General features: G+C 37.1%; 1 protein-coding gene across 5 annotated transcripts in view; it reads right to left on the reverse strand.

Annotated features, from left to right (window-relative positions):
- Positions 1 to 3,148: 3,148 nt before the first annotated feature.
- IQGAP2 (IQ motif containing GTPase activating protein 2) overlaps positions 3,149 to 25,779 on the reverse strand; it is a 126,781-nt gene continuing 104,150 nt past the window's right edge. For all 5 annotated transcript variants that reach the window (XM_065860348.2, XM_065860346.2, XM_065860347.2 and 2 more), the window contains 20 exons: positions 25,570 to 25,740; positions 24,457 to 24,540; positions 23,704 to 23,775; positions 23,469 to 23,538; positions 22,931 to 23,139; positions 22,068 to 22,217; positions 21,134 to 21,297; positions 20,282 to 20,506; positions 19,540 to 19,680; positions 19,119 to 19,203; positions 17,213 to 17,445; positions 15,236 to 15,368; positions 12,734 to 12,836; positions 11,716 to 11,857; positions 8,807 to 8,894; positions 7,798 to 8,010; positions 5,892 to 6,052; positions 4,914 to 5,057; positions 4,546 to 4,654; positions 3,149 to 4,070 (listed from right to left, as the gene is read on the reverse strand). In XM_065860348.2, coding sequence (XP_065716420.1) covers positions 3,957 to 4,070; positions 4,546 to 4,654; positions 4,914 to 5,057; positions 5,892 to 6,052; positions 7,798 to 8,010; positions 8,807 to 8,894; positions 11,716 to 11,857; positions 12,734 to 12,836; positions 15,236 to 15,368; positions 17,213 to 17,445; positions 19,119 to 19,203; positions 19,540 to 19,680; positions 20,282 to 20,506; positions 21,134 to 21,297; positions 22,068 to 22,217; positions 22,931 to 23,139; positions 23,469 to 23,538; positions 23,704 to 23,775; positions 24,457 to 24,540; positions 25,570 to 25,740 — 2,811 coding nt within the window. In that variant the 3' untranslated portion in view covers positions 3,149 to 3,956. The remainder of the gene's footprint in view (positions 4,071 to 4,545; positions 4,655 to 4,913; positions 5,058 to 5,891; positions 6,053 to 7,797; positions 8,011 to 8,806; positions 8,895 to 11,715; positions 11,858 to 12,733; positions 12,837 to 15,235; positions 15,369 to 17,212; positions 17,446 to 19,118; positions 19,204 to 19,539; positions 19,681 to 20,281; positions 20,507 to 21,133; positions 21,298 to 22,067; positions 22,218 to 22,930; positions 23,140 to 23,468; positions 23,539 to 23,703; positions 23,776 to 24,456; positions 24,541 to 25,569; positions 25,741 to 25,779) is intronic.

Raw genomic sequence — 25,779 nt, forward strand, 5'->3', positions numbered from 1 at the left:
TTAGGTAATATAGTCAAAAAGCTTTACAAGTGGACACTGGAGTGCTAGGATATGCTGTCCCATCTTCAGCTGTGTATCCTGTTTACACCAGTACACACATAAAAGGTGGAGGGGGAAGCCTCATTTAGCATGTGCTCATGTGTATGAAGTGCCTTTATTACTGGTGAAACACTGACCTTTTTGCTGTTAATTGAGAGTAGAGACTGTGAAAAATCACAAATGTCTAACCACAAGTACTGGCCCCAGTGAATTCTAGTCTTTGCTTGCTCTACGCTGTTCTTCCTGCGGCCTACCACTTGCTATGTGTTAGAGCACTGTTAAGGCAGCCTCCATTTGTATAGAGCAAGAGGAAGTAATAAATACAAGTTTTACAGCTGACCAGCCTGTCATCCCCAAACACACTAGGGAGGCCACACAAAACACTCCATACTTATAACGAAGTGTTATTTTTCATTTATTTAGAAAATAGTGTAATCAGATAGAATTTATTTTCATCTAATTGGGAAGAGAAAGTGAAACTATTCCTGGCCATTCCTGTGATCTCACAGCTTTATAAAAATACCCCAAAATAACATTTCAAAATCTCTAAATCTAAAACAGAAGTAAACCAAGTGTCAATCTTTCTTAAAATAAAAATGTCTGTAAATGTTATACCAGACTCTGGGAAAGCATATGTTTTCAGTATTTGTATTTTTGAAATTTCAGAAGCCTTAGCCTGTGAACCAGTGTTTGAGGCATGAACCAGTTTGTGAAAGATATGAAGGGAAACTCAGATTGTACCTTAGTTGTGGATGTAAGGGACAGTAATAGGGCTATGTACTTTCATCTTTGTAAATTAGATTACTATGAATATAGCAAGTGAATTAAAAACAGTGTTAAATTTTGTCTGCATACAGGAACAAATTTAAGTTATTTTTTGTATCTGGTAGTTCTGCAAGTAAGCTTGTTGCTTTTCCTCTGGATAAACTGATTGTAATGGCAATGAAGAGTTCACGGCTTTTAAAACTTTTTACCTGTTATCACTTTTTAATTCTACTTCTTGCTTCTTTTACAGAGCTTTGTAAGTAGAATCATATAATAGGACAAAACTTCATTATTGTACAACTCACCAGATCTATCAAAAAAGCTTACAGCTATCTACTAAGATCGTTACATCATTCTCATTTGGGGAAGGAGCCATCTTTCTGCTGTTTAATACACAGATTACCCTGGTGCATGCCTGGAGTTGTGCTCAAAGAGGACAAGGTTAGAAGCCTATCTCAGAGGCTAAAATCAGTCCTCCAGGAAGAGGGTTGACTATCTAGTTATGAACTTCTTCAAAACAGTCTTTGCATTTGCCTTTAGAGGCAAGTTTGCTGTGTTGCACCTGTGTTTTTTATGATAGCTGAAGGAGGTCTGCAGGTAAGTGAAAAGTGAAACAGAGCAAAGCTATCACACTGCCTGCTTGGCCAAAAGAGAGGAGTTCTGCAATTTTGTGGATAGTTTTGGAGCTTTAGAGCCGCAGAATAGAGAAGTCCCAAAATAAACTAAGTTAGCTGCCAGACCCTCTTAGCCAACTCTAAATACACACAGCAGAAAAATGCAAACTGTGGGGCTAACAGACTGAGTATTGGCTATTTTTGTTCACTACCACCATTTAAGGAAGACAAAGTTGAGAGATAGGCAAGTCTTTCAAGGAAAGATGGATTTTTTTCTTGTCGTGACAACTGGTTCATAAGCTCTATTCAGCTGTACTGACTTTTCACTCAGGTTTTGTCACCAGCAATTAAACCTTTTCATAGACCATTTCATGAACAAAACTGGTTTAATCAAATCCTGTTTAACTTTGAAAGTACTAAATTGCATCTTACAGCAGCCTCCAGAAGTGTCTTTTTTTTTGTTGTTGTATTTAGTAGCTGTCAACAGCACGGGACAGCACATTTGCATGGTACTTGCTGCTACCATCAACCTTACATTTAGGTAGGAATCCTTGTGGTCTGTCCTGTCAGCAGGGTTCATTATTTGTTCAGTAACAAAGCCCTAAACTGAACTAGTAAATTAAGGAAAAAAAAAAGCCTCTAAAGGAGTTAAATTAAATGGAAATTACTCTTTGATGTGTGCTGGAAAAGGTGAGTCCTAGCAGACAGACCATACCTTTAATACAGTGTCATTACCTGGCAACCAAAGTTTGTGTACATCAGGAAATAACTGAGGAAGATGCTGTTCACATTAGAACAAAGCAGTCACTACTAGATGTGTCAAGTGCAGCACATCCAGGAGTGATGTACTCTTACAAAGGCTGCAGGGCACTAGTAAGTCTCACCAGCAAAACCCCAGTCTTTGACACATTACCTGAAAGGTCTGGTCTCAGGATCAACATCCCACCTGTGCAGATTTACCCACCCAGCTAGAATTTGGCAAAAATATGCAGGGATTAGTCAAATCTGTTACAAATAAAAAGGGAAACAAAAGATTGTGAATTTAATTCATATTCAAGTACAATTCACTTCTCTTCTTTGGTAGTAAAAGTAAAGTGCTGCTTTCACCTTCCCATCCAGCTATTTTAAGTGAATCAGGGTATTAATGCTTCAGCATGTGTGTCATAAGAAAATGGCTTATACATAATTATCTAGATAATAAATGAAAGCACATAGCAGCTGCTTATCTTTTAGTTAGGTATATTAGCTGTTTTAAAGTAGTCCAGTGTTCAAATTTAATGCCCTACACAACTGAATAGTTCTAGTAAGTACAGTACTTTTTTCAGCTTGAATACCAGCTAAACTCATAGTCTATATGTCTGCCACTGACTTTACACCATTTTATTCTACCTTCAGAATTATTGTTGAATATTTGCTTTTACAGTGTATACCAGAGTGCCTCACTGTCCATCTTTGAAAATGTTTGTCATAAGGAATGTGAGAGTGGGAAATATTTCTCTTGGTATTTGTCACATTACCTGCTGTACCCACATTTGCTCTGTAGATAGTCCATCAGCAAAATCACCATCATGTTCAATGGCATAAAGGCCACAAAACCCTACCCAAAGTGTAGGACAATCCAGCTTAATTACGTTCAATTTTATAAAAACACTGAAAGGAAAATTCTTTCACTACCATCTGGATTGCTGCTTTAATTAGTCTTTTAAATGAAATTTAAGGAACCAAGCCAGTTTAATTAAGTAATGTTTATTTAACATAGAACAATCTCCAAAGAATATTTTAAAAACAACAATCTAAATACTGATTTTATTGCATTTATTTTCTTACAAAAAAAAGACAGGCACAATTTATGTATTCAAATACTTCAAAGTGAACAACAACTGTTCACTATTCAGATTTCCCCAATGCCACTCCAAAGGCTGTGAAAGTAGAAAATGTCGTTTTACACGAGGCAGTAGTGCATTTAGTAGGAATGAATCAGAAAATATATTTTTGTACAGTAAGACGTTATTGTCACTTTATAATTACCTATAAAATTTTTCGAATTGCACAATAAGTTTGCTTTACAATTGACAACTGCCAGAAAATCGGCTTAGTATGTAACTAAATATTTGCCTAAACTATCCCCTAGAAACAAATTAAGATTTCTTTTGGTAAATACTTTAAGTCTAGTAAGAACTATATTATGTATCTGAGGTAATTTTAAAATGTTTTAATAGGAAGAGGTTTATCTATCCAACTAAATTCAATTTCTGCCTACCTTAAAATCCACACAACCAGAATAGCTGAGTGTCCTAACGAGTATTTTGATTTGAAAGTACCAACACCAATGAAATCTGGAGCTGTTTAAATAAATGTTTCCTATTTTTCTGTTTCATTATCAATGCTGAAAAGGCACTGAGTACGTTCCTCTGAACATTTGGTGTTTTTTTTTTTTAAAGTTAAAAAGCATCCAATGACAAACTTCAAATGTTTAAAGCAAAAAAATACTGAATAGACTTCCCACTAGTGGATGCAGTCCATGATATCTGAAGACACTCATTTTCCATAGAACTTCTTATTCAACAAGAATATGAGCAAATTCACATTCACTTTAGCTTTATCAAACATTTTCATTACAGCCACACCTTCATACTGCATCTGAAGCAAATCCTGTAATCAGAGATAAAATCATTAGTCTCTGAATCCTTCAGCAACAAGATGAGTTCATTTTCATTGTGTGATAACAATCTCAAACTCTACATCCTTTACAATTTAAACAATTACAAGCAACTATTGGATAGGTGTAGAAAACATTACACATCCTATACATCACAAGTTGTAGACTGTCAGTAACAGCAAACCAGAATAAATCATGTTTTCTGTGTAATTTTAATTTTCACTTGGTATTTGCTGCTTGCTACTGAGCTAGTGTGGCATTTGGTTTCATGTAGTTGCCTTAATATAGACATTAACCCAACTCCATACCCAGCATCCTAGGGAAGTTATATAGTTATACCCCACATCATCTGGTGCTCTATGGTGGTTGACAAGTTCATGAATACTTACACAAAAAATCTGAAATAGTTTATATTTAGAGCAAATGCAACAGCAACTATACAGCAAAGTAACAAAATTCAAACTTTACCTGGAAATGGAGCTGCACTTTTTCCATCTCGACCCCCAAAAACTTTGCTTTGATTTCAAAGTCACCCACTTCTTCTCCAGGTGTGATATCAAACATCACGTTCTTAAACCTTGAAGTTAAAAGAAAGGTAAATGATTGTGTATACTGTGCAATTTTATATAGTACAGAAAGTTTTGGGGAAAAAGCTTTCTCTATAAGCAGTGTAAGTGGTGTCAAATGAAACACTCCATCTCTACTGCAATGTCATCTTGGAGACTTTGTAGTGTACAGAATACAGAGTTACGAAATTGTGAGGAATTCTTTTAATAAAAGCCAGACCTCTTAAGAAGCTGTTGATTAGAAAATGCTCTGGTTTATACCACACTTACTGGTTGGTTTGAAGATCTTCAATTTCTAGGATGACACCTTTTTCATGCAGTCTTGCAGCTGTGTACTTTAATGAGGTCTGCTTCAGTTTTTTGCTTCCCTTCACCTCTTCTTTTCCATCAAGTTTAATTGACCTCCGTGAATTTCTAGGAAGAGAACAGCAGAAATGGCTTCTGATTAATCTACTAAGTCTTTATACTTCAGCAACTCTTCTAGCCATATTTAGCTTTCCTTCACTCTTTGCCACCTTTAACTCCTATTAATGAACAGAATTAACATTCAAAACAAGTCTAAGAATTAAAGGAATTTTTAGCACACAGTGAATAGTCTAAACATTTTGGCAATAATTTTGAATCAACGTTTTTTAGCACTTGTTTATAGGCTTTATTGTGAAATGCAAACCTGATGCAAAAAAGCCCACAATCATCAATTAAAAGTAGGAATTTGGAAGCACACAGTGACATGGGTGTTAAATAAGATTGACCATTATAGTTCAATTTTGGACCAATGAGGTATGCGCTGGGAAATCTGATCTGTTAGTAAAATGCTTGAATTTTGACACTTCAGTGGCATTAGCAGGGCTTGCTCTCATATAACTGCACCATACATGAAAAGTAATATTCTTTAGGCATTTATTTTCCCTTTTTCCATTCTAAAGACAAAACCTGATCTTTTAAATGGAAAAAAAAAAAAAACACAACGTTAATTGTATCCCAGAGCTGGATTACTTCAGAGCATGCTAATAACTGTGAAGTAGCACTTAATTAAATATATTGAAAGCATATACATCTCAGGCCTCTTTCTGTAAGGCAGCTTTAAATAAATGCAAGATTTCACTTTCTGGCTTTTGACTCACATTGCAGTGACAACTCCCATGGACTTTTAAATCCATGGATTGTCAATCTGTTGGAATAAAAACTTACAACTACAGATTAACACCTGCTCTCCCTCCTGATAAAAGACAAGAGCACTCAACTCACTTTCTTGTTAAGTTGTCTAAACAAGTTTTTATATAGGTGTTGTAGTAGTTAATTTGTTCTTCATAAAATGCTGTCTTGGAGTTAAGTGCATTTAAAGTCTGCTGGAGTTTCACCAATTCAGCTTTTCGATGATGTCTATATCTTCTTTGATTCCGGATATCCTAAATAAAAAAAAAAAAAGTAATTTGTTTATTAATTTGTTAATGTAAAAATTCTCAGCTTGTTACTATTCAAATCTGTAGTTACACAACCTGAGTTAATTACTGTGAGAAAGCATATACTGTCACATTAGTTTTCACAAGCAGGGTACCAGTAAGTGACTACTACAGTTTACATGACTGTACAGAAGACGATAATCACATCACTACTCAAGTTTTGCCTGCTATGGGCCTTGAACAACTATCTGGAGTCTCACCTCATCATTTTCCACCTTGCTGCCAATTGTGGGAAGCTGAGCTGTTAAATGTTGGTTAGAAAGGGCATTACATGGGTGGTTGCAAACTGTGTATTTCTCCAAATCCTAATGCTGCAGTGCAGGGTAATCTCTGTGCTGCTAGTGGTGGCATCTGCTCCAAACAGGCTGCTGTCACTGGCCCCCTGGAAATCCAAGTCAAGGACTGGGATGTCCCAACTGTAGAGCTAACCTCATGGGTGTGTTTGCTAATGCTGGTCTTGTGCCTTCTGTGGAGAAAATTCTATCCCACACCTGTGTTCTTGGTGACTGAGAATAGTTAAGACCTAGATGAATACAAGTAGTGGTACCTTGAATGCTGCTAAGGTCTCCAGGGCATGGGACACACAGAAGTCATAAGGAAGAGATTGTCTTCATGCTATAAAGGGGAGTGTACTCACAGCTAGATTCCGGTGAGAGGTTTAAAAAAAATGAGAGCTTGGGCTTCTACTAGGTAAGAACTAACTGCTGCTCAACTAGAGCTTGCATTGAAGGTAATGAGCTGAGGTAGTATAAAGCAAAATAAAAGCAAATTCCAGTCCTAAGGCTCATCGTAGTCTTCAGATTACTTTACCAGCTCAAAACAAAGCATCTAGGCTTACAGATAAGAAATAAAAAAATTAAAGTGGGGCAGTGAGTACATACGTGTTCTTTCTTTTTTCTCAAGTAGAAGCAAATGCAGGAACACATCTGAACTGAGCAGGGATTTAAAATGGCAGTTCAGAGCAGATGCAAGATGACACACTTAGACTTAGCTCACATGCATAATTTATTTATATATAAAAATATATTTGCAACTTCAAAAATACATATTTATAATACATAAATCACTTGTGAGCTATGAGTAATTTACTCATGAGTAATGAAAGATAATCCAATTTTACTCATGAGTAATTAAAGAAAATCCAGTACACTAAGATACAGCCAGCATTGGGTGTGGACTTGGAACAGGACTAGCCAATTTGAACACAACAGGCCTGGTGCTTTTGAAACCCAAAGATGAGCACTGCATCAGCCCGCTATTGTCTTTGGGTCCTGCCCAACCACCGCAGATCAGTGTTAATGTTGATCAGAGAATATTTTGGGGTAAGGTCTTTTTAAACCTTACCAAGACTACATTAAATTAGTTAAAACATCGATGAGTAATTGTGGTCCCTTTTAAAATATAAAAAGCTATATTGAAACACATTGTATTGGAGAAATTAAAGCAGCATCAATATCAAGTCTGGAAAACAGTCTACAGTTGTTTCTTATTCAGTTCAGGTAGTTATGCATGAAGCATACTGTGTTTCATGTCTTTTATCAGCAAACAAATATGATTTGTTTCTTATGTGGATACTTCAGCAGTTTAGTGTAACATTCTCTTGAGAAAGTATATGGTGCATCTCTAGGTGGAATGGATTTAGGCTACATGCCTAAAATCCATCAATATACAGGGAAGAATGTTCCATTTACCTTGGCAATCTCATTTATAATTTCTTGGTACTTAGTTGCTGAAGATACTAGTCCTGCTTGTTCCAGTGTTCGGAGATTTCTCTGGATTTTCCTTTTCTTTTGTTCTATTGGTAGCTGCCCATCTTCAAAAATAGACTTACTGTGCTTCATTTTCTCTGGAGTTTTGGAATCTAAGATGGCACGTTTTTCTGCAAGTTTTGAGTGCTCAGATTCCTAGGAAAAAAATCTAGAACAGTTATTTTCCAGCTCATTGTAACAGTTAAGTATTCAAATAAATCGAATTCTCAGAGGAGATTACAAAGAATTGAGGTGCTGGCTTTATTTGTATCCTCTTACCACATGGTATGAAAGTCCTCCATTTAGTATGCCTTTTGACATAACTAATCACAACACCTATATAATGTGTTTCAATTAATCAAAAAATGTCTAAAATCAGCCAGACTTATCAATGACTTCACATAGTTGAGGAAAGACTGTCCAGATGCCACAGGTCTCCGTTACATGCACACACACTGAGATAAGCTAAAATGTGCACATTATGGAGACACAGCTTTGTGTGTCAGTATCTACAGGGAAGTCTTCAACTGGGTGCTCTTCCCACTCAATTCCCATAGCAAGGATAGCAGCAGTTCCTCAGGCAGATGTTTGCTTGTATTGCTTAAGCAAATAAACTATGTGTCAGGAAACTTGAGTTAACATACTGAAGTTCATGAGAAAAAAATAAATCCAGCAGGGGGGAAAAAGCAAAGAAAAAAAAATTCTAGATGTGCTAGTTGACAGCAAGACTTAATTTTTGTTTTCCTCTGAAGCTGTTACCAATTATACTGTAGAAGAAAATTTGCAGGTCTCACATTTTGAAGGCTCTAGATCTGAATAATCTAAAAACCAGCAACAATTATTTATTTGTTATAGAGTGGTGGAAAAAGCTGTCAGATATCTGTTAAGGCTTTCAAATAGCTATAATAAAATACGTACTTTCTTCCCTATTCAGACACAGTATAGTACTTACCTGTTGTGCAGTGGCTGGTGTTTCTAATATTTCTAAGAGCGTATCCCCTGGTTGTGTTCGTATCACATCCACGATAAGTCTTTTGGTCCTTTTAAAAAGAATATATGGATATTACAAAACAGTTGTCAATGTCTCACTTGGGCATTTCATGTCTATAACCTTAAAACTAGCAGGCTCACACCTCTTTATGGATACTTGGTAATGTTGGTGTTTCCTAGGTTTTTATGTTTTGGAGTTTCCATTAATAATTTTGAACATCTGGTTTCTACATAGGCCTGAATAGATAAGTATGTGCATAGTTTTACACATTTTATTTTAGAAAACAGTTATCCAAAAGGTCACATTTACAGAATAAATTTACTAAAATGCACTCAAAACTGCTCAGCTTCTGGAGTAAATTTACATCCAACACAGTGCATCTACCAGCACCACTTAAGGGCAGATATTTCCCTAGTGACAAAAGACAAGGAGCATTTCCTTTCTGAAAAAATGGAAGCTGCTACACCCTGATATGTAAACTGGCTCTTTTTTTGGCAAGAATTTATCTCATTCCTCCTGCCTCTTCACCCATAATACTTCCAAGAACATCCTGCTACAGAATTCTGTTAATTTAGAGGACACAGTTACAAATGATATATAGGTCATTATTCTTAAAAGTTAACAGAAAATTGAAGATGCAGCTGAAGTTTTTCAGGAAAATGCCTTTATATGATCAAGACTTCCATGATGAAACCTCATGACCTGGTTTAAAATGATAGTTCACCTACAGAAAGTTGGTGGTGGTGTTAGTGTTTTCAGGACTAGAAGTTCTCACAAAAATACAATGAAATAGGACAAAAGATTTACTATATACAGGCAACACTGTCAAAAACCACTGAATATTTGAGTATGACCAAGTTTCCATGGAAGGTGCAGCAAGGTAGGATTGACTGGCAGCACACATCTGAAGCACTGGACCTTTCATCTTCAAAAGCAACCTGTTAAACCTCCTAGAAACTAGTTTGCTCACCCAGAGATGCAATTAATTGGATTTAGTCATTCTGATGCACCCCACAGCTTCTTAAGGACTGTACTTAAGTGTATCTTTCCTTCGCAAACTCTTGGAATCCTCTCCAGTTCACCAGGAAAACAAAGGAAAACAAAACAAATACCCAAAAAACCCAACAAAAACAACACAAAAAACCCCACAAAACAAAAAGGTTCCCCGAAGTTGATTTCATTTGGCCTACATCAACACATTGCTGACTTCCTCTGCCTGACCACAACCTTGGTCAGTCTTTGGTGGTCACCATCATAGCCTACAGTAACATATGTGGGCTAGCACTATCATTTTATGTACTGCCTTAAAACAGGTGCTGATATGACCAATAAGCCATGGTGCTTATTTCTACTTACTCTCCCCACATGCCAAACCTGCTCAGCAATGTAATTTTATAGAAACACCTCATTTCGGTGAATTATTCTTCTCTCAGACTATTTACTAAATTTTCTCAAAATATGAGAAATATTACTTGAAAGCACTTACGCAATAGAGAAGTTAAATTCTTTTGTTAATTCTCATGCCATTATTTCAACCTATTACTACAGTGTGGAGGATTAAGCCATTTCTTTTGGCCTTCATTTTGCATATTTTTAGGGATTCCAGTAAGGGTTACCATTCTACTCCTACACAGAGGAAAAAAGGGTGGGAAGCTTTTTAAGTTTTTTTTTTAAAGGGACAGCAGCAGCCATGTCCTTATTACAAAACCAGCCTGGGAACAGGTCTAGAGGCTGGTCTCTGGAATACCAAGTGACTAACACAGTTTTGATTTAACATTGTCGTTGCACTCTAGATCTCAAATAACATTTGATAACAAGTTACAAAAAACCCTCAGTGTTTCCTTGTTTGTGATTCAGGAAAAAATATGTACAACTCACAGTGGAAAAATTATCTTCTTTTTAGGATAAACAGTAAGAGTTTTCTTGCACTTAAAATTAGAATTTTTTTCCAGACTTTAAACAGTCATTTATTGTTTTTATAGAAGTTATAGTACTTACTGCAGATATTGTAGCTAAGAACTTTCTTCAGAAGTAAAACTTCACATATTACCCAATAAATTCAGCTTGCTAATTTTTGATTTGAATAAAATTACTAACAGATTAGAGTTCAATTACAACTTGTATATACTCCAAGTGCTTGCAAAGGTGTAAAATCCTTATGTTGTATTTCCCTTTAAACTGAATTTCTAATCTTCACACTTGCAGGGTAAAAATAAGCATAGTGCTAGGGGGGATCTGCCTCCCATTCTCCTCCTTGTGTGGAAGCACCAGGATCTTAAATAAGTTGGACTTTAAAGTATGGACTTTTGACTTTAAAAGTCCCAAGGTATCCCAGAACTTGCTTACTATACAGAATAAAAACTGTTTTCTTTCCCTGGAAAAAAGTATACACTACTGCTGAAGTGACAGTCACATCCTGTTCAAAAGCCTGATGGCAGTAGGTCGCGGAAGTGTTTTCCTTTGAGCGGAAGGAGAGAACGGTGTGATACTGTCCATCCCTTAGAAGGTTAGACAGCTTTTCCTCTCTGCTTTCCCAAGGCTGTGGTCTTTTAAAGCAGAATGCTTTTACAACCTCACAGAAAAGGACTTACTAGGTTAGACAATGATCCAGTCACGGCCCAAAACACAAGTTGCAGTAAACTTACAGGAAGATAAACATTCTGGAAGAATTGACAGTTTCTCTGACTTTTGCACAGGTTTGAATAGGACTGAACACAAACTGTCTTTCAAAAACTGAGCACACTGAATGTCTAAAAATGCACTTAGAGAAACAGAGTGAAAGCAAATTTAAAAACAAGCAAACAAACCCTCCCATGGTACAAAAACAAACACACACATGACCACAATGTAGGTTTTTGAGCAAAACTTACTTTATCATCAGGCTTTTGAGATCCTGATCTTCACCTTCTCGTAACTCATATTTGCTTGTTAGAGACAGTGAAATCTCTGTTTTTGCAAGTTGACTCAGTGTGCTTTCTCTGTTAGGGTCATTGGGATCAACAGCTCCTTCCCCTGTAAGGAAACAACTTTTACTTCATTTTTGCCAACTTTCCCAAGATTCAGTGTGTGAAACAAGAACCTAGAAAAATCACTGTATGTAATGCGAAATATTAACTTTATTACATATCAGACCCATCCCTACCATTTAGAAGCAGTCTTCTTTTGGACATTGAACAGTCAAAACCATAAGCCTGCTATTTACAAGCCCAATTAGAATATTCTGGAAATGCCGCTAATTCTTGCTTTTCAAGTTACTGATGTGCAAGAGACTAATGTCTTCCTCTCAAAGAATGCAAACAATTTCATATCCTTTGTCCTAGCAAGCAGTGATAGCAAAAAAATTGAAAGAGTAGCAGCTACGTTAACAGGCAGTTCACGTGGAAGCTGGTATTATCCATGACATCCTAGCTGCTTTCTAAACAGTTCACATCCTACTACAGTTAAGACAAATTAAATATCAGTCACATTTATTCCTTATAACTTTCTAATAAATTAGCATAATTTAAGACTTAATTTTTATTTGGATAATTGTCAAAATTTAAAATAGCTGTTTTAAGAAAAGTCGTTAAACTTTTTGTAAGTTTCTAGCCAACACTAATATAATTTAAGATAAGGTTATTAAAAATAACTTGTTTCTCTCTGCAATTTGAGCACAACTGGATCATTCTGCTCCAAATATAATTAATGTTTGGATTTTGAATCACATCATTAATCTTTGGAATGAATATTGCAGTTAAAAGACAGTTCAACTGTAGGAGGTGATGTTACAAAAAGTGTTCAGAAAATAATTCTGTAGTAGAAGAAGCTGTCACCATGAGAGACATGAGAGTATTTCAATCAAGCCCCCATTTAATTCTACTCCTGGAGTGAAGATGAAGAATAACATACCAAGGAAAGACTCTACATCAGGAACAGGTCCCAGCCCTTCCAGCAATTCGTTCAACAGGTCATTTGGCTCAGTGGCAATGGCATCTTGGTGTTCCAGTAACAGCTGTACACAAATATAAATGAAGTCATAATCCAAAAAACCCAAACAAACAAAACAACCACCAAAAAACCAAAGAAATTCCCAGTGTGTTTATACTTGTAAATAAATCTGGAGACTCAGTGGTGAAACACATAGGCCTAGTGTAATCAGGATTATGGAGGACACAAGGAGGGAAGCATGCTCAGTTCTGGACTACAAGTTTAGAATTCCTCTTGCTGTAAGACAGCTTGCTATGCTTCTCTAGCAATCGTCTTCCGTGCTGGACATCACAGCTGAGGAGAAGTTTAAAGATTTGCCTTCAGGACTAACTATCAGAGAGTAAAGGCCCATAATCCCAAGCAGAGTATTTCAGTGTTGCATCCTGAACTAAGCACACAAAGAAACGAAGACAAGGACAGTGACCCACAGAAAAATACCTTTTTTCCATATAACTATCCCAGTAGCTTAAAATAGCGTCAGTGATGCCTTTCAGAAATTACTGTGTTTTAAAGTGAGAACCTAGCTATGCAGCACCTGCTGCATAATTTCAAATAAACTTAGAATCTGCAGGATATTTGTGACCATGATCACAATTACTTCCATTGTACCTGGGCATATTATCAAAACTTTAAGCCACAAAAGTACTGATAAACAAACAGCATAAATAGGACAGTAATATATTCTCAGAAACAGGCTCTTACTATTCGTGAGGAAAGTAACTTCATGTAAGTCAGATGAAACCAGAAGCATTAGTGGCCACTAGATTCAACAGGCCATTCCTCACAGAAGCAATGTTTGTTACTTGAAGGACTGACAGAAAGACAGTGTCACTGAGAACTTGCTACGGAAAAACACACACAGTAGCCACAAATTCCAGTATTCAGAGTATTTTAAACACTGCAAGTTATAGGTAGTAAAAGTAAGTTACTCAGGACAAATTATTTGAGGTGAAGGCAAGAGACAGAGGCACAAGTGCTAAAAAACAAAGCTGCTGAATTCTACAGATCCCTCATTCCAGGTACATCTTACAGAGGTCTGTGATAAAAAGTGCCACAGGAGATGATGACGGAGAACAGATTGTAGAACTTTTTCTGAAGCTGAACTACATGACAACAGATAAGAGATCTATGTATCTTCTGTTATACAAACTAAGTTATTTTTTTAACTCTATGACCAGACTGGAAAGTTTATTTTACATTTGCAGGGAAGATGTAGTGGGAGAAGACAACTCAGATGAAGGCTCAGGCTCCCAGGGTAAGCTTGGTGGAACAGATGGTGTGGGACAAGGAGGATCATCTGGTGAGTGTACTGCACGCACATAACATACTGTCTTCAGAGCTAATTGCTTGCTTTTTTAGGCAGGCAAGTGCCCATAGTGATGTTATAGAAAAAAACCCATCTGTTTTACCTCCTTTGACAGTTTACTTTCATTAAATTACTTCATATTTTGTGGAGTATTTTAACTTCTAGTATGAAATAGCGCAGTAATACTTTGTCACATAAAGCTCAAAGAAAATATTAGAAATGCAACAGCCCCACTAACAGGAATATTTTACTGAAATTAGTGTTTAAATGTAACCACTGATCATAAACATGCCAACATAGGTCTATGCCCTAAAAAATTAGAAGAAAATAGGCACTAAGATAATGTAGTGAATATATTTATAGCAGAGTAGACTCTCAGTTTTCATGAGTAAAGCCAGCTTTTAATGTGATGTGCTGGGAGTTGACTATTTTACCTTTCCCATTGTGTATCTGACAATAGTTTGGGGAGGTTCTTTGTGGGGTTTGTGGGCTTTCTGAGGGGAAAGTTTGGAGATTTTTTTTTTTTTTGGCAGGGGGAGGGGTTTGCAAGCCAGGAAGCAGATACCAATATCCCAGCTTTAGGAGGACCATGTGGTAGATTTAACTTTTACCCTAATGAGTCATACTGCAGCCTAAAGTTAATCTGTTCTTTACCCATGATAAAGAGCTGGCAGGATGACACCGCTTCAGTCCTAAATCAGGCATTTACATCTGCTTCCAACAAAACACATGACAAAATGCCAGAGTCAATAATATGCTGACTTCTCCTTTATTACCAGAGTCAGAACTTCTTCAAATATGTGCCACTTTCTTAGCCAAGACACAAAAATATTTGTGAATATGTTAGAAATGTGGCAATAGATGAGAACAAAAGCTTTCCTCCTTCCCATCAGAAAGTGTTATATTTTATCTGTTGTTCAAGATTATGCTTCTACATGAAGCTCTCTTCTAGGGAAAGTGAATTCTAATATTTAATTCCAAACCATTTCAGAGGTCAACTGAAGAAATTACTTTGAAAGGAAGAAGAAACACTAAGCTTTCCCCAGAGACTGATTGTTGCAAGTGTTTTATAACCTACACACTTTAGTCTGCTGACCAGTATATTTTTGTTGACTTACTGAATGGGTATTAATAATTTCTTCTATCGAGATATATATGACAGGTTTGCTAAGAGTCACCATGTCAGAGTATTCATCAATATTGAATTTCTCCTCTGGTTCGGGAACATCACATGCTGCTTGAAAAAAATTCCTAAAAGAAAATGAAAAAGTCTTTAATAATTATTACCTATAAACTCACTTAAGTTAGCCTGTATTAAAAAAATAAACAGCAAAACACACAATCAAGTCTTTGACATACATTCTATTTGTCTTACAATCTGCGATCTATACTTGTTGTTTGAAGGAACCCTTTGTAGGCAACACATTTACACATCAATACAAATGAAGTGTTCCATTTCTCTTGGACAGCTGGTAGAATATTATTTTGATTTTACAGAGAAACTGTAATATGAGGTGTACCAAGAAGAGATTTGAAATAGCTGCACAAAATTACCACTTGGCCTATAAATTTTAAATTGCTGCCAGTCAGAAACTGAGCTCCTTGAAATGACGGAAAATGTCATATTGATTATAAATGCAAGAATGTTGAGACAAAAAAATGCGAAGTATGCTTGAAGCATTACTTTTAATTGACTAGCATGTAGGTGACAAGCTGAGACCTGCTCTTCAAGATGACAAGTGTGTCTCCAAGCTACTGACAGCTTCAGGGATGTGCACAGATGGCCAAGAAACAGAAAGGTCCTACTATCAGGGGACCACTTTTTTTACCAAAGTGAGAGGACCTGAACTGGAGCAGCTGGGAGAAACAGGTTTCTAGGTGAGGCCTATCAGGAAGATGCGGAGCCATCCTGCCTTCACTGTGCCTGCCTGGGCCTGCTGATGAGGATGCACATTTCAGGTTCAGAGAATCCTTGAAGTTTGCATTAAAAAAAAGAGACAAAAAAAGACAAATTCTTGTCTGAGGAGGAAAAGCTGAGGGATATGATCAAGTTGTACAAGATCATAGAGGTATTTCGTAAGATGGGTGCAGAATTCATTCACCAAATCCCACAATAACAGTATGAGGGGGCATGCAATGAATCTAACAGGAAAATATCTGTTTCAAATAAATGCAACACTTAACTGACAAGTAACACTTCTGAATATTGCTGCAGGAGGAAGTTGCAGAGGTCTCAAAGGTTCAAGAAGTGCTTGGACAAAAATCAGAAATGCATAATTAAAGATTTAGGAAAAGCTGATGGCTTTTAACATGGCTATTATTGCAATTGCATGCAGTTGCTTGGTGAGGACAAGGGGAACAGGCAGCTGAAATCAGCTACTGTTGGTGTGCAAGGGTGGTTAAAGTACAGAGTGTAGTCACCCGGAGACTAAGTTTGGTATAAAGTTAGTTTAATTAGAAGAGGGATCATTCCTTTTGCAGTGATCAAAGTCCCAACTAGAATAAGCTCTCTCATTAGTGTTTGTTGTTCTTGCTATAAGACTTTCTACTCTATCCTTTCTTCATGTTTGTCTCATGCCCTTAAATACTTCAATAAACAGAATGACTAAGTTTATGCTCATGGCTGATCTCTTAAGGAAATCCATTATATGAACAGTGAATTTGCTTTCATGAAGGACAGACACAAAAGAAGTTTAAAAAGTGAGTTTGTCACAGGTCAGAATAACAATTCAAACTAATAATAGCAACCACCCGAGAAGATGGGCAATAATCACAAAGAACTTGTGTCCCAGAATGTAGCACATGACTGTGCAAGATGAAAGAATCTGAACAGAATCTCTTGGCAAAGATGAAACAGTAAAAACAAAACCCACAACTTTTTCCTGACCAGATGATCTGTTCTCAAAGCAATGCTCAAGCAGAAGTACAACATGTTACATTTGCTGCAGCTTCCTCAGCAGTGAGAATTTCCTCTATGGCAGATCACTCAACACTTAATTCAGAACAGGGAATTCCTATAGGCAAGGAGTCCACCTGCCTTACTCATCCTAGAGAAGAGCTTTTACTGTGTAGGCATTTGTGAGGGCTTTTCATACCTGAACTTTTGGTATGTCTGTGAGAGGTAAGTATTCATAGATGATAGATGTTCGCTCTCTCCTTCAAAGAGCTTGTTAGAAGCAGCATGCTGAAGGACTTTTGCCACACAACCTAGGTTCCTCCTCTGGTCAGGGTGTATCTGGCCCCCAGCTGTCATATCAATTATATCAAAACCATCAGGAGCAACAATGGCAGGGTTCATGTAGCGATAGTACAGGAGGTTGCCGACAATCTAAAAGGAAAATAAAATAAAATCAAAATTAAAAAAAATATATAGAGATATAAGATCTTCCCTTTGTATATAGTAATTGCATTTTACAAAACACAATCATTTCTACTTCTGAACTGGACCATAAGAACCAGTGCTAGAAAAACCCTTCTAAAACACAACTGTTTTCTGTGTGGGTAACTGTAAGATGCTGTGGCCTTTCAGAAGATGTGCCTCTTATAACACCTCTATGAACATCAGTTATGGACTTTTGCAACCACATTTCAGTTGGCCCCAGCTTTATGTCAGCTAATGCAAGGCATCGCGTTGAACACAAAGACAATACAAATCATCTTTCCTCTACATTTTGTAGGACTCAGCTCCAGAGGCTCATTCTCTGAAGTGCTACAGGTGTCTGCCAGCATTAAGTGCATCCATTGACAAGGGACCCATTGTTTCTCATGGGGACTGCATGCAGCCCTTAAAGACTGGAGAACTGATTTTCCAAACTGCCATTTTTATAATGAAGTTACAGTACATTGTATTGAGCAGATTGTGGTTTCAAATAATTCCTGACCTCAGAAAGAGGCAGAACTTTCCTTTCTGCAATTTGCCTCAGCTTATGTGTAGTCACCTGCAGAACTTGCAACTTACATTTATAGGCTTTCAGTTGGGTTCTTTATGCTCCATTTGCTTCTACTTTTTTTTTTTTTTTTTAAGTTGAGCAAATGCCTTAATCTGTATTGCTGGAGTGATGAACAGCAGTACCCCATAAATGCTGCTTGCAAGGATTTCCAATGCATTGTTAAAACATACAAAAGCAGAATTATTTTTTTATTTGAGGAGTTTGAATTCCTTTAAGCCCCAGGATACAGATATATATATTTTTTGCTCACCAAACAGTATCTTTTTGAAGGATAGTAGGAAAGTCCTGTTGAAACACATACCTTGCAGTTTTAGAACCATTTCATCAAATACTAATAAAAGCACATTAATTGAAGTGCAAATAGTTCTAGTTTGAGAGAGTTTTCAGTCTCTCAGTTGGCTGGAAGGCTCATGGACCAATTCCTCTAAGCCCACTGAAGAGGCACCATGGCTGTGGTATGTTAGAGATGGGTACTCTGGCAGCACTGTGCTTACGACTCACACTTTACTTTTCAGTCTGTACAAGTGTAATCCCTACACCTTCTACAAGCATCTTAAATGGGTGTATGTAATGGAATGGTCTACTTGCAAATAATTTTTAGAGCCCTTCCTAATTGTATTTAAATTACAGTATTAGCACAAATTTTTCCAATATACTATTTTTTAATATGTTAATGATTTTAGGTGAGATAAAAAATTAAGACCATAGCATTCTCCACAAAAGGACTGCTGGTGTTAAGGACCATAGTACAATACCAAAACCCATGATGATTCAGATAAACTCCAGCCCCCTAAGTATAGTTACTGAGCAGAGTATCCAAGCACGTTGAGCACTTCTTCCCACAAGAATTGCCGAGCACCCACATTAACATAGCTAGGTTGTGGCAACAGAGTTCCTTTCTCCTCCCCTTTTACCACCCGTTTGCAACCCAGGAATCAAATTCCTTCAATAGATGCTGGTGTTCTCAGTTCCTTAGAATGCTTAATATCAATAAAAATCCCTTTTGCCATTAAAAGAACAAGCTGTTGAGTGTTTTCCTTCAGAAGTCTACCTTTAACAGTTCATCTTCTGTTGCATCTGGGAATTTCTCATGGAGCGAGCTCTTCAGAACTTTGGCTATATATCTCATTCCATAACTACATGTGGAACAGATGAAAAGGAAAATAATGGAAAGACTTAGATGAAGCAACCAATTAAAAAGAAAAGAAAAAAATCATTCTAGTCAGCCAAGTTATTCACCTTTCCCCTAACCACTTAAAATGCAAGATGAGATGATAATGGAAAATAAAAAAAATTTCAAGTACAGGGAGATATTCAGGAGGCTGCTAAAGCAGAGCAGGACAAGCAGAGAAACAACTCCCTCTACTGGGGACGTAATTCAATAGGCACGTATCACAAACCATGTTATTTGAAAGGATCTCCATCACTGAATTTACATGAACTGCATCTTAGAGTCCTAACTCAGCACTTACGGCATCATATTGAGAGAAGAAAATATGGATGCAAGAACTTTGTCAGTTACTGCTCGCAAACTCTGAATTGATGATTCCAGTTTATTCACCACTTCTGTATGTGTTAATGCTTGTTCCGTGGTCACATCATATGGCAATTTGCTGCAAAACAGACAATTAAAATGAATAAAAGAATAAAATACAGCTTTTATTTGCTTCTTAAGTGTCATTAGTGAACAGAAAAAAAACAACGCAAAAAATGAATATAGTTGAAGTTGGCTAAGCAACAAGTGTCTCGGATGCATTACCTTCCTTTATATGGAAGGAGACAGTTCGTTTAGGTGGGGGTGAACATACCATGATGTACCTTCCCTTAATTAGGAAAGGGGAATATTAATTTAAAAAGAGATTAAAAACATGTGAGGCATATGTCTCTGCATTCCAGTCCCAGTATAGCTCCTCAGAAGCCCAGGACGCTCTTAGGATGCTGTTATAAAACCTGGGAAGAAGGCTGTAAGTTCTTCCATGGCATAGTCTACTACACTTCTAAAGATTAAGTAATTGACATGTGAAGTTTCTGACTAGGAAAGTGATCTCTTTGTTGATCAGAACAAGTCAAAGTACCCATTTTTCAAGCACCTCCCCCCAGAAACTCACCTTGTGCTGCAGAAAGGTGGGGAAGGGCAATTTGTCAGAGCAGGAAAGGGAAAGCAGAATAGAGAGAGGCCTCAAGTATTTAAATGGTACAGTATGTCCAACTCACCTGGCTTCACCAGTCTGCATTTCTAGCTGGTTTACCCATGACTTGTACACATCCACAGGACTAGTGTTGATTATAAGGGACTTGTCATCCATGATCTCCTTCACCACTGGGGCCAGGAGCTGGCGCAGAGTGTTCTGTCCACGAGCACCTCGATTGAAGCTGACAACCATTTTAATGACCGTGGGGTTGCCAGTGACAATATCCTGTATCTGGTCTACCTTAGAGCTGTATCAAGAACATAAGAGTTTTCAGATGTTACTTATGTACACAGTTAACTTTGCTTTCTAAATATTTTTCAAAATCTACGCTTTTAAAATTATCCTTTTTATATTATATATTTCTTAGGCTTTCATATGAAACAAGATTATAGAAACTACTACCTGAATTCTATGTGTATTATAATAATGAGCCTGGAACATAGCATAGTTAGTGCTAGCTGATATATAACTGATTTAGGCCCCAATAGCTGTTGAGTAAACACCTGTTAAAGGTGTAAGATATGATTTTAGTGTTTCAGGATAAGCCACTACTCTCCATATACAGAACAACCATTTACATAGAGAAAGATACTTTCTCCACCCTTATATACTCAACCACGAAAGCAAGAAACCCTGATGCCTATTTTTTCATGCCATTTTATCATACAGAAATATTGTGCACCATAGAAATATTTCTCTGAATTGGAAGTAGTTTGAGTCAATGAATAAATTACCCTGAAAATAGACTTCTCTAGTAACAAAAATATGTATATGATTTTACAGCAGTTTAAAGATGAATCATTGAATTCCTTTAGGTAAAAAAAAAAAAAATCATTGAACTGTCTGCCACACAAATTAACTAAATTGCGCATACTTTATCTCCTCTTCTAGAGCAGTTTTGAAGAGTTTGAGAAGCAGATATTCTTCTCGTTGATTGGAGGCGTAGTTGTATAAAGTGAAGATGACTGTATCCATAAACTTCGTTGATTTGTTTTGTGGCATCTGGAAGATCAGCTTTGCCAGATACGTGGGATTTGTCTACAAAACAAACAAGTGACTTAAATTCTGTTGTTCAAGACAAACTACCCCTACCTGCAGTGCTTTTGACATTTCCATTAATACCAAAAGTATTTCTGTTGGTTCCTATGTGTCACTTTTCTGTCCTGGCTTTACTATTTTTCCCCCCAAATCCTAATGCATAAGAAACACCAAATACTGCACAATTAGATATTTGTGAGTAGCCCAAGTAAAGATTTTGTTTGTAGTCTCCAAACAGTACATCTGTGCATCAAGTCTGTATATCTGATGGCAATGACAATCTATCAAATGACAATGGCTACCTACAAAGAAGACATTGCATACTACATGACAACTTAAGCAACAGAGGGCATCTGCCCTGGCAAGATCCAAGAGTCTCTAGAAAAACTTCAACAAGATGAGATAAAAGGAGCACAAGAACAAATGCATTATATGCTGTCAGCTGTATAGCAGACAGTTTGCTTTACTCCAAATATAATGCACAGTACCAGTGACAGTAACTTACATGAACTAAAAGATATATGGAAGAAAACATTTATCTTTGGCTTCAGTGTGGACCAAAGTTATCCCCCAAGGAAAAAAAAAAAGCTATGTTTTTTGTATGATCAAGACAGCAAGGATTATCACAGAAAGTATTAGAAGTTGATGACGCTGCTACAGTCTACATACTTCACAACCACTACTACCAATCACTTCAACAAAGCAAGCAATATATTTATAGTTGTTCTTTAGTAGTTTGCTGCCATGCTAATTTTTACATTAATATTTACCTGTAAAAGGTAGAACAAATGTTGATAAGCCTCCAGTTTTTTTCTTCTCTCTTTACTCAAACCTTTGATACCCTGTTTGTCAACCATAACCATCTCTTCTAGCTGACTTTTGCTCTTTTTGTTAAGTTTCTTACTGTGAAGTACAACATCCTGCAGACAGAGTGATCAAAAGTTTAGACTATATATCCACAGAAAGGCATATTGAAAAAAATTAACATCTTTTTCCCAACCATTAAAAATGCTATATTCCTCCAAGCGCTCTTATTAGCAACTTCTTATATTTTGCTGCTCTGTTCACTAACCAGTCTTTTGAACATCTTTATCTTGTCACCGATATGGCTTGCCAATAACAACTGTCTGGGAAACCTGATCTCATGTACACACTCATTCATCATTTATTTAACAATTAGCAAGCTCTCAAGTATGATCAGAAGTTTACTGGTGTTTGAAATCTGCCAAGCAATTATTACTGTCCACAAATACCAAAACAAAGACTGACATTCAGTAGCAAACTGTCATACCACTCAGAGCAACCTCTAACAATGTATTTTGACAAGATTAAGACAAACAAAGAAAGCACTTAATTTAGCAGGTGTACTTTAACTAATCAAGGGTGAGTGAGCACTGGCACAGGTTGCTCTGAGAGGTTGTGGAGTCTCCACCCTTGGAGATATTAAAAAGCTGTCTGGACATGGTCCTGGGCAACCTGCTCTGGGCAACCCTGCTTGAGCAGGAGGGCAGGACTAGGTGACCTCTGGAGGTCCCTTCCAACCTCAACTGTGCTGTGATAGTGTAATCCTGAGCTCCAACACACAAAGTGTTTATTGCATGCTAGCAAGGGAGCCTGAACAAAGCCTGCTGACCTGAAGAGTGATTCTGTTTTTCACCAGTAGTCCAATCTTTATATCCATTAAGTTCAAGTCCTTCTCCAGCTGCTGGTTGGATCGAATTTTTGTAACCACTTCTTCTCTTAACCTTGTTACTTCTAGTTCTTCTTGAAAGTCTAAGTCACTTTGGTCCAAGAGGTAGGCAAATTTGCGCAGGACAGTCAAAGGTGGATTTTCAGCACCAACTACAGTTGAAATAAGTAGGCTTGTTAGTTGACAGAATACTGAACGTTCCTAAAACCCTCAGGAAACTGATGACTGTGCAGCAGATTTTGGAACTGAAGAGAGAAGTTTATGCCAGTTAGAGCAAGAGTTGAATATTTTTGTCCAACTGTGTAAGTAGAGATATCTAAAACAGTTCCAGCTGTAAAACAAACCAGTTTACAAACATTTGTATCTGCTTTTGAAGTGGAATAAGAGACTGAGAAATCCCAGGTGAAAGTTTAAAAAAAAAAAGTCTGAACACAGTAACATACTTCTCCCAAATACACAACATTCAGCTGTTACCACTTACTTAGTGTTCTGTAGTCATCCCTGGCTTTGTTTGCTCTGAGAAATGCTTGGATCTTCACAATTTCTGCATTCTGGAAGGGAACAAGGTTAGGCAAAAGAATCAAGTTACAACACATTTCTGCTCAGAAATATGGTGCAGAATCAGCACTCTATTTCCTGATATTCTCAAAACTGCATGTACAGTTGTATGACCCTGTTTTAATGCTCTTTTTTCCAAATGGAAAAAAAGTACTTACATGATCCTTGAAGTATTGCAGCCGTTTCCTATAAGCTCTCCTTGCTAGCCACATTTTGACCCATGACTGAATCTGAAAATTAAATAAAATTAAATAAATACTTAAGAGACATGCACAAGCTGTTTTGCATGTGTGCGCTTTAAGCTAGCTTCTGACAGTCCTGTTCTGCAGGTATGTCATTCTCACATGCTTGCGGCCATAGACTCCTACAGTCCCGTGCCCAGATTAATGGGCTTGAACTGAAACAGCAAATTGATTTCAAGGCCCTATCATCTACTACTCCTGTGTAGCATTATCTTTGGAAGTAATTTCAACACTGGGAGTCTCAGCTCTCAATTGTAAACCAGCCTCTTTGAGAGACAGTAGATCCCATCTGCAATCTACAATCATAACACAGCATCCCATTAGCATCTCAAAAGAGTGAATACTTTTCAGACAGATAGATTTGACAGCTTTTAATGAAATGATAATATACTGTCAGCTCAAATATTTTCTAATTTAGTATTATGGAAACAAGAAAATCAGAAAATCTCTATTATGAACCATACAATTTCAGCAAAGCCTGATAGAAGTCAAACACAGCTTTCAAAAATGAATTTACTTAAGTTGTCCATTAAACAACTTTCAATGTCATACAAACTTCTGGAGCACAAATGCCTCTAGATTGTGCTCCTAGTCTTGGATTCCTGGCTGATGGAGGACCAAGCTTAGAGATAAAGTGTACTCAGGCCCAAAAGCACAGTGGGATCTTACCTTAATAATAGCACCAACGTTGCCTTGAAACACCTTTAATCTGTCAACATAGCTTTTCCTTTGTTTGAATCCTTTCCAGAAAGCCTATTTTATGACAGGTGGGAGAACATAAGTACTAATAAGAAAGTAATATTTTATTAAAGTCTACATATATACACCAACATCAGTAGCAATTTCATCTTTTAGAGAAAAATTGACCTTGTGGTAAAAATATAACTAAGGTGTAAGTAAGCTTGCCTCTATGTCTTTATGGTGCCCTGATATACTTCATGGCAATATTCATGCATATTTTTGAACATGAATTCCTCAAAGAACAATACAGTCGTTTACTAGGCTCAGACATCATGACAGAAAATGAAAAGCCTATGCAAGCAATAGTTACTAGTGGTAAAGGTATTGATCATCATGAATTAAGTTACTATAGACTAAAAAAATACTTGTACATTTTGCTATATTTTGGGGGGCAGGGGTTTTGTATTTTTTAAAGACTGGAATAAATTGATTCTAACAGGAGGTGGCTATTTCACAATTTAAAAAACAGTGCACATGCATTTGTTAGTGTTCACACCCTCAGCAGAAACTTTCTTTAATACTCCTTTTGCAGTTCAGCAAACTGAAGAAATCAAAGAAATACTGCCAGAGCCTGAGAATACCAGGGCAGCTGCCAGGCCCTACCCAGTTATGACTTCATGGAGCAGAGGCAAACCACTTAAAAATAGGAATAGACTAGAAAGGAATGTATTTAAGTCATGCTTTGCCAAGGAATTTTTGCTTCAATACTCAACAAGCGTCTCCCAATCTGTACTGTGTATAATTAGGTGTATTATGCAGAAACTAAACACCTCAGAATAAAGCCAGGGGTATGTGCTTTTCAGTTTCTCCCACTGAAGTAACTTAGACTGCAGGTAGATATGATCCCTTACAAGTGGAGATTTGCTGTTTAAAATAACAGTTACTCCAATGAGGACAGTAACGTATTTATAGATGTGGAAGTTTTAATGGCTGCTAATGAAGACGGGGAGACAGACCTATTCGAGAATTTAATCAGTGACAATAATGAGCCACATCACCTGCCACACAGAGTTGCCCAAGCCTCTTGTTCTAGAACAATACCTGTATTTTGATGGTAGATGGTTCCTGGTTTCGGAGGTATGCTTTTCTCTCTTGGTATTTCTTTCTGACTAAGAATCCCCTTGCTCGGGCTTGCAGCTGAACAATCAGATTTTCATTAGCAAGCCACAGCTGCTCTCGATTGTAATCTGCTGTAACTTGCCCAACAACACTCTGTTAAGAGATCATGGAAAAAGGTCACTTAAAACCAAA

This window comes from Patagioenas fasciata, chromosome Z (genome assembly GCF_037038585.1).
Source record: "Patagioenas fasciata isolate bPatFas1 chromosome Z, bPatFas1.hap1, whole genome shotgun sequence".
Lineage (NCBI taxonomy): Eukaryota > Metazoa > Chordata > Aves > Columbiformes > Columbidae > Patagioenas > Patagioenas fasciata.